The sequence below is a fragment of the Capsicum annuum genome, chromosome 2 (assembly GCF_002878395.1).
Source record: "Capsicum annuum cultivar UCD-10X-F1 chromosome 2, UCD10Xv1.1, whole genome shotgun sequence".
NCBI classification, from domain to species: Eukaryota; Viridiplantae; Streptophyta; class Magnoliopsida; order Solanales; family Solanaceae; genus Capsicum; species Capsicum annuum.
In genome coordinates this window covers 143,056,535-143,065,593 of record NC_061112.1, presented here as the reverse complement: position 1 = coordinate 143,065,593, position 9,059 = coordinate 143,056,535, and the positions used below count along the sequence as shown (strand labels likewise).

Below are 9,059 nucleotides of genomic sequence, written 5' to 3'. Positions count from 1 at the left end.
TTCATGATTATTCTTGTATCAATTTTTGTAAATAATAATAAAATTTGTAAACTAATTTATTTGAATAAATTTATTAGTACAAATATAAAAAATAAAATTAAGAAAATAAAAAAATATTTAAGAATTTGAGGATATTCTTGTCTTCACACATACTAATCCCATGGTATTAAAACCCATGTATTATTAATACCACCATATGTGATGTATAAGTAATACACCCTATAATACCATGTAGGGTGTATAACTAATACATGGTATTAGTAATGCATTGTCCAAAATCCTACGAAATATTGTATTAATTAATACCACACTTAATACATGGACTATTTCTCCTAATACGGCCTACCAAACGGCCCCTAAGTTCTCTGTTAAGAATATACAACCCCTCTCCATCCAATAATAGTTATAATTTTTCACTTTTCGAGAGTCAATCTAATCAATTTTTGAAGTTAAATTACAGTAAATTAATTTAATACATTGGTCAAATTTAGTTCAAGTAATTTAACTCTCAAAAGTTTTATGCATAATTTGAGATGGGGAAGTGCATAATCTTGCTTCAGGAAAGTTACAAATAAGATGGGGATTCTATAATATATATTCCAAAAAGTAAATATATAGAAGTATATTGCAGAATAGGCCCTCTACCAGGTCCCAACCTCGTCAAAGAAAAAGATAAGGAGAAAGAGCAAACCAAATTTTCCCCAAAATTAGGACGATTACACATTAATTATTGTGCAATTTGCAGATATTGATTAATTAAATACTTGCTTAAGAACAGATTAGTATCTCATCTAGGTAAAAGATCCATTTCATTCATTTCTAGCTGGAGCAACCTACCAGTAATTAAGGGACTAATTGCGGACAAAGAAGTAGTGTCCGCTACTGCATATGATTATTATTCTGTTTGTTATATGGTGCAAATTGCTAATACTAATGAAACCCACACATTTATATTATTGCAGCATTTATGAATCACCTTGACCATAATGTAGTTAAAAGTTTGAACTTAAGACTCCTTTTTTTTTTTTTAAAAAGGAGTAGAATGAAATACAGATGACATTAAATGTATCATGTATCGAATAAAATCGCGCAATGAACAGGTTGAGTCGCTTTATGGAACGTGCTAAATACATTTAACTTGGTAGTGATCCGTGAGCTGGCTAGCTAGTTAATAAGTACAACATATATTAAATCCAAGCCCTATTTAACACTCACAGCTTAGTAAAATTTTGTTCATGTTTCTAATGTAATCACTAATTAGATCAATGAATCACGTTAGAACATAATGACCTTTGTTAAACAAAAGAAGATCTCTCTCTTAAGTAACATACTAAACAAAGAGATAAAATAGAATAATTCTCTAGCTGATTTTGCAACTTTGAAGTTTGAACGTGAACAATGTGGAATTACGGTTCTCATTCACTGATACTTCATCAATATAAATAAAATTTCAAACTCAAATGACACTCTAGGAGGTCACATATAGGGGAATCTTAGTACCTTAGTTGGTTAGTTACCTGAACTTTCACCTTATTGGTGAGGGTTCGAGTCCCCACATTGTAATCCCCTCCCCCATTCCCATTCCCCTGCACCCAATTTTTTTTATTTTTTTTTTAAAAAGGAAGTCACATATAAAATAGAACAAATGGAATAACTATGCCTGTTACTTTTCCCTCAAGATGGGCTGGCTTGAAATATTTTGTAGAGTGAATTTAGCCCCATGGGAGTTGGGCCTCGAAGAAAGAAAGGTTGGACTGGCCCAAATTAGGTTCCTGTCTCTTTTTTTTATTTTTAATTAAATTGGAGGTAGGGAAAGAAGAATGGGGAATCGAACTCTCACCAACAAGATGAAAGTTTAGGTAACTAACCTATTAAGCTATTAAAATTCTCCTGAGATGAAAGTTCAGGTAACTAACCAACTAAGCTACTTTCAAATAGAGATTTTACAAAGGCTCAATTTGCATAGTTCACCCTTGTTATATGCTACAGAAACGAACAAAAACGGCCCATATTATTGTAGTTAGACTGTTACTAGAATTATTATTAATAATATGTAACAGCAGCAACATTATAGTAATTCATTTGACTTATTTCTCAGATATGGTTCATTCTTTTCAAAAGGGAGAAAGTAGCTAATTTTCGAGCTCAATCACATTACATAGCGTGCTAAATATGGGAAGTGTCATAGAAGTTTGGCCCAAAAAAAGGCCAGGGAGACGCAACGTAATTTGTAATGTTGCACATTTAACCATTGTTATTGCTAATTAAGATCGTAGAGTAATGCGTTATCAAATTATAAAGAATTGCATCAACCAGAAATTTACACACCACACGATTCCAACATTTTACGTTTACACCAAAAATAACAGCCAATGTGATTATACTGCTATTAATTCATTTCATTTCTACTATAAAAACGATTCGAGCTTAGTACAAGTCAACAATTCTTGGATCACTCTACATCTGGCATCTCTACACTCGAACAACATGATAAAAAATAGTACTATTCACTTCCTTTTTCTATTCATCCTCCTTAACATTCTCGTGTTCAATGTTCATTTAACCAAATCAAAACCATATCCCAAATTCCCATGTCATCCACCTCATCACAAATATGATTTTTGCAACAAAAAATTGTCAATTCCCACTAGAGTTAACTCCCTAATCTCCTTACTAACCATTGATGAAAAAATATTACATCTAAGTGATAATACATCTTCGATACCAAGACTTGGTTTACCATCATATGAATGGTGGTCGGAATCTCTTCATGGTATTGGTACTAATGGACCTGGAATCAATTTCGATGGCCCCATTAGAGGCTCCACTAGTTTCCCACAAGTTATTCTTACTGCAGCTACTTTTAACAGAAGTTTATGGCATTCAATTGCTAAAGCTATTGCAGTTGAGGGAAGGGCTATGTATAATACTGGTCAATCTGGGCTTACATTTTGGGCACCGAATATTAATGTTTTTAGGGACCCAAGATGGGGAAGAGGTCAAGAAACTCCTGGGGAAGATCCAATGGTGATTTCTACTTATGCTATTGTGTATGTGAAGGGATTTCAAGAAGTGGATTTGAAGGGCGTTGAAGGAAGTGGCGGTGGAGGAAAGAGGAGGGTTCTTGAGGAAGATGATGGCGATAGGTTGATGTTATCAGCTTGTTGTAAGCATTTCACTGCTTATGATTTGGAGAAATGGGGTCATGTTACCAGATACAACTTCAATGCTGTGGTAAACTTCTTCCACCTTTGTGCTTAATTTGCCTAGTTTCTCAGTTGTTGCTACGCTAGATCTTGCTTTTGTTTACTAGTAATACTTGCTTTTGGGTGGTCCAAATTATTGCCTGGTATATAGCTTATTACTTAGTCCGTTCACTTTTACTTGTCCCATTTCACTTCTCGAGAATCAAGCTGCATCGACTTTGATCAACATTTTAAGATGTATTTTTTTCATCGTATTGATATGAGGACTGCGACTTATAGTATTTTTCGTATAGTTTTTGAACGTCTAAGTTTAAAATTTTAAAATACTGACCTAATTTAATTCAATGTAGCTATGAAGATTAGTGAAATTGACTCTGGTGAAGTGAAACATGATGAGTAAACACGAGGGAGTGCATTGCGTTGAAGCTTATACTCATAGGCCAAAGCCTAATCTCAATTTGCTTTCCTTTAGGCAGGAAGACAACAATATCACCAAAATTCATATATCATATTTGCTTTTATCTTGTTTCTTATTGTTCCATTTACATGATTAATCCCAGCGCATCTTATCAACCGGAGGCAAAGTTATATAGCATAGGGTTATGTCACTTGTTACCATGGTTATGAATTATGATAGTTGTATTCTTTTTATATATCACCTCTCTTTATTGGAGAATAATGGAGGTTGGTGTAGACGTTTATGCATATCACTTAACCACCTATAACTTGAGCAGTTGCTGGCCTCAAAATGTCTGCCTTTTATCGGAGCCAGATTAATTTGCTCAAGTAATGGGGTGCCTACAAACACCAAGTAATTCCATATGCAATATGGAATTGTAAAAAGCATAACTTCTAGTGTTAATATTTTATCACTTCACATATTAGGTGACCAAGCAGGATATGGAGGACACATTTCAGGCACCTTTTCGTAGTTGTATCCAACAAGGTAAGGCCAGTTGCTTGATGTGTACCTACAATAGTGTGAATGGAGTACCAGCATGTGCAGATAAGGAGCTCTTAGATAAAGTCCGAACAGACTGGGGGTTTGACGGGTAATATTTCCTTCTGTTTGTCTACGTGGAAGGCTTTTTTCGAATGCGATTACATCGAATTCATGCGTAATTGTTGTATGATTTATTTTCAGATACATCACCTCTGATTGTGATGCTGTGGCTACTATATATGAATACCATAATTACACCAAAATGCCAGAAGATGCAGTTGCTATTGCTCTGAAAGCAGGTCTTCTGGCAGTCCCATCGAATTTGTTATTCTACGTTGCTCTATCCTGTTTTCCAAATGTGACTCAACTGTTTTGACAGGAACGAATATAAACTGTGGAACATACATGCTGCGACACATGAAATCTGCATTTCAGCAGGGGAGTGTGCTTGAACAAGACCTAGACAGAGCACTTCAATACTTATTTTCTGTTCAGTTCCGACTTGGTCTTTTTGATGGAAACCCTGCAAAGGGACAGTTTGCAAAATTTGGACCTCAAGATGTCTGCACTTCTAAGAACTTGAATTTGGCCCTTGATGCGGCAAGGCAGGGCATTGTGCTTCTTAAAAATGATAAGAAGTTCTTGCCATTGAACAAGAGAAGTGTTTCTACATTAGCTATAGTCGGTCCTATGGCAAATGTGAGCAGTCCGGGTGGTACTTACACAGGTTAGAAAATCCAAAATCCTAAAGTATGGTATGCTTTGTTCTTTTACTCCATAACTAAAATAATCAAATATCACATCCAAAATATAGAGATGTATTTGTATTTCTTTATGCAAATTCCAAAATAAATAAAATGGGAAGAACATAGTCCTCGTTCTGGAACACGTGTTTATCAATTCCATCATGGTAAATGCTCCAATTAGATGCATATAATTTTGAGATTGATGCTAGCTATTAATGTGGAAACTTAGAAAAGATTATTCTATAAAGTGGTATGTTGATGTACATTCTGCAAAAAATTCGAGATCACCAAGTAAGTTTTCTTTTCTTGTCCTCATAGTTACTCAGTGCAGTTCCCTCCAAAGAAAAATGTGATTCTTCATTTTCTCCAGAGAAAGCACTTTGAACTGCTGGTTTGCTTAATGTAATTTACTACTACTGTTATCTTACAGGTGTTCCATGCAAATTTAAGAGAATCCTTGAGGGGTTTTACCGACATGTAAATAGAACACTTCATGCTGCTGGTTGCCTTGATGTAGGATGCAACTCCACCGCTGGTTTCCAGGATGCTATTTCTATTGCTAAAGAAGCTGATTATGTAATTGTTGTGGCTGGGTTGGATTTATCCCAGGAAAGAGAGGATTTTGACCGGTATAGTCTTCTCTTACCAGGTAACCAAACAAACTTGGTTACCACCCTTGCAGCTATAAGTAAGAAACCAATCATTTTGGTTCTTACTGGTGGTGGACCTGTTGATATATCCTTTGCTGAGAAAGACCCAAGAATTGCTAGTATCTTGTGGGTTGCTTACCCTGGAGAAACTGGTGGTAAAGCACTTTCCGAGATAATTTTTGGATATCAAAACCCAGGTTAGTATGAACGTCATACTGGAAGTTGATAGCTATTAGTTTCATATTCTAATGTGTTTTGGTTCCCAATGAAACATAGCCTAGTTTATAACCTAGTTTAGCTAAAGAAAGAGTGTAAAAGGGGACACTTATTCCTTCAAACATATTGCCATTTGTCTCTGTTTCTTCAAAATGAGAACAAGCTGTGGGTTGAGCTTTTATAAATAATATGCAGGTGGAAAATTGCCCATGACTTGGTACCTTGAGTCATTCACCAAAGTGCCAATGACTTGCATGAATATGAGAGCTGATCCTGCGAACGGTTATCCTGGAAGAACCTATCGATTTTACACTGGAGAGCCGTTATATGGATTTGGGCATGGATTAAGCTTTACAAGCTTCTCTTCACGGCTCTTATCTGCACCAAAAAGATTGAGTTTGTCACTTGCTAAATCTAACTGGAAAAGGAGTATACTTGTCCAAGAACACAGTAGGCTTGGTTACATTCATGTTGAGGAAGTGCCAAGTTGTAGTTTGTCTCAATTCTTCATTCATATCTCTGTCTCGAATGATGGGGACATGGATGGAAGTCATGTTGTGCTGTTATTCTCACGTGTGCCACAGAATATTCACGGTGCTCCACAGAAACAACTGGTGGGATTTGATCGTCTGCATGTCCCAGCACGTGAATCTGTTGAAACAAGTCTCTTGGTAGATCCTTGCGAGTTTCTTAGCTTTGCAAATGACCAAGGCAACAGAATATTGGCACTTGGTGAATATACTCTCGTTTTAGATGATATTGAACATGTTGTATCCATTGAAATGTGACACCATCTGCACAAGAGGTTTTGCTTGCCTGAAATCTTCACAGAATAAGAACATCGTTGTGACCTGATCCTCAGGTTCTTCTCCAGTCAGTGCCAGAGCAGGAAGTTAAAGAATTAAGCTCTGGTGACGTTATCTAGGATCAATCAGACCAACTCCTATGTGGTTTATTTGTATGAAGACAGCTTTTAGCATTTTCATTTTTTTTCAGGGGAATAAATAGAAAGAATACTCTATTTGGATGGATTAGGAATATGTCAAGCAATGAACATTTGGAATCTGTACGCATTATTTGTTTTCTCATCTATACAATTACAGATTCAATACAAGGATGTGAAAAGATTCATAATTGTCCTTTGTTCTCTGATTGTTTTAGGGTGACACAGTTAATGGGAGCTAAATTAGACTTATGATGCTTCTACTCTTAATGCTTCAATACTAAAAACTTGAAACACACTGTTTCTATCATGGTGGAGTCGTAAGTTCCTTGTGAAATTTATTTGTTTCCACAGTTGTCTGAATAGCACTTGACATGGAATCTACAACAATTTGACTGGGACAATCTCTGAGCTAAAAAGTTTGTTTTCACGTGCTACATTTATGATTTCCGGTTATTATGCGAACGTTTCTCTTCCTATCTACAGTTGATACCAATATCACTGATTCAAGGTTTGGAATGAAAACTGTGAATCCATGATGACATATATGGATTTTGTTTTTAATAAATCGAGTGGTGTCCGAACCAGTTTGCGCGCACATGTATAGAATATTTTAATGGTTAGTACATGTGGAAGCCATAAAGGTCGTCGATACGTGCAACATACAGCTAAGTCGTCTTCACATGAAACAAGAACACGAATGTTCCCTTTTTTCTTTTTCGTGTATGACCTGTGAGAAATAAGGGTTCTTTCCATGTGTTGTAGTCACTGTATTGTATTGTAGCTTCCTTTGCATCGTTTTCTTAATTTTTCTTATCTTTGTGCTACTATGCTGTGGGCCAAAAGAGGTTGATTTGCATGTGAAACAGAACAAACGAAAAAAATTAGTAACTTTTTTGCTAGCTTCACATGCAATGGTAGCTTCAGGATTCTTCCTTTCTTGTTTACAATCAAGTTGAACCAAAAGGAAAGTGACACATAACTGCTACTGTCCTTTTATTTGGAGTCACCACCATTATTGTTCCCTATTTCTTTGTTTACCTCTTTACATAATCTATTTGAAAGGTACTTTGGGGAGTTCTGATCATTTCTTAGTTTGAATTGTCTTCGCTAATATTCGTTACCCTTTAATTTGTCTAATAGCTACAATTTCAAAAGTGTCCCGAGTTTGAATTTTAGTGATATTATATAATATTATACTCATCATCTTTTTTGTCTAATAGTCAAGAAGATACGTATACTCTCGAAATCTAGTAGTACCGTGTCAATATTAGTGATATTTTTAGTCTATTGATCAAGAAGATAAATGTCACGAATTTGAATTGTAGTGACCATTTTATTATCTTGTTACATAGGGATAGGAAAAAAAAATGGGAAGGAGATTCCAAGGCGAGAAAGCGAATCATCACAGCATAAAAATTCAGACAAACAACCAATTGACATATTTGAGAATTTCCTGCTACATTTTTGGCTATATAAGAAAATTAAAGGAAGGAAATGATGACCTGTTCAACAAATTATTAGATTCTAGTCAATTTGAATCGAAAATCAAATCTTACAAATGTAACCTGTCAGACAAAAAAATATATTATCGTATCAAATAGTGCAGTATATTCGAACTTCCTGCCCCATCCAAAGTTTCATATGCAGTATTAGTAAAAATGATTCGTGCCTTTTCTCAGAAATTATCACAATTTCCCAAATTTAAGCACTAAGATCACGGAGAGCATTTTCTTCTTCATTCTGAACAGAAAAAGAACTACTGGGAAAAAAAAAAAAAAAAGAACAGATAAAGAACAAAGATTGAGATTAATTTATTGTCCTATACGCTCTCAGTCGCATTCCTGCGAAAAACTTATTCGATGTTTACATTTAATTAATTTATTAATAATTAAGTGATAAAATAAAATAGATAATATTTAGCTAATTATAATTGAGTGATAAAAAGTCTTCGTCGCAGAAGACGTGTTATGCATCTTTTATTTGGGGTAAATATTGAGTGGACATATTTGGTAATTAATCCATAAAGTGGTTTATTCTAATTGGTAACTAATCAATGGAAATCATATGCTAATCACGTATCCTCTTCCTTAAATAATAAACCAATAAAATATATACCAGTGAAGGACTTAACATACTTGGAAGGATAATCTGTAAATTAATTACACAAATAAATACAATCTAAAATAAGAAAACTTTTACAGGAATTACTGATCATTACTTTGTTCATATTTCTTTTTCTTCGCATTTTCCACAATTTATCCATTTTCAATTTGTATTTGAAGTTTCTAATGTGACAATTCAAAGTTCAACTCAAACAATAGTACTATCCTATGTTTGAACTTTAATGATCTC

General features: G+C 34.8%; 1 protein-coding gene across 1 annotated transcript; it reads left to right on the top strand.

The window, feature by feature from the left end:
* The first annotated feature begins 2,223 nt into the window (after window positions 1–2,223).
* LOC107860131 (probable beta-D-xylosidase 6) lies at window positions 2,224–6,895 on the top strand. The gene is made up of 6 exons (XM_016705381.2): window positions 2,224–3,234; window positions 4,092–4,258; window positions 4,351–4,448; window positions 4,529–4,876; window positions 5,326–5,742; window positions 5,957–6,895. Exons 1-6 carry the CDS (start codon window positions 2,281–2,283, stop codon window positions 6,547–6,549), a joined length of 2,577 nt encoding a protein of 858 aa, XP_016560867.2. The 5' UTR covers window positions 2,224–2,280; the 3' UTR covers window positions 6,550–6,895.
* Window positions 6,896–9,059: the final 2,164 nt, after the last annotated feature.

Excerpts from the sequence above, each read along its gene's own strand:
- LOC107860131 (XM_016705381.2), top strand. The coding sequence starts at position 2,281 with ATGCGTTATCAAATTATAAAGAATTGCATCAACCAGAAATTTACACAC. Across the intron at positions 4,259-4,350 it reads ACAGACTGGGGGTTTGACGG|ATACATCACCTCTGATTGTG; the intron begins GTAATATTTCCT and ends ATTTATTTTCAG. Across the intron at positions 5,743-5,956 it reads TTTTGGATATCAAAACCCAG|GTGGAAAATTGCCCATGACT; the intron begins GTTAGTATGAAC and ends AATAATATGCAG.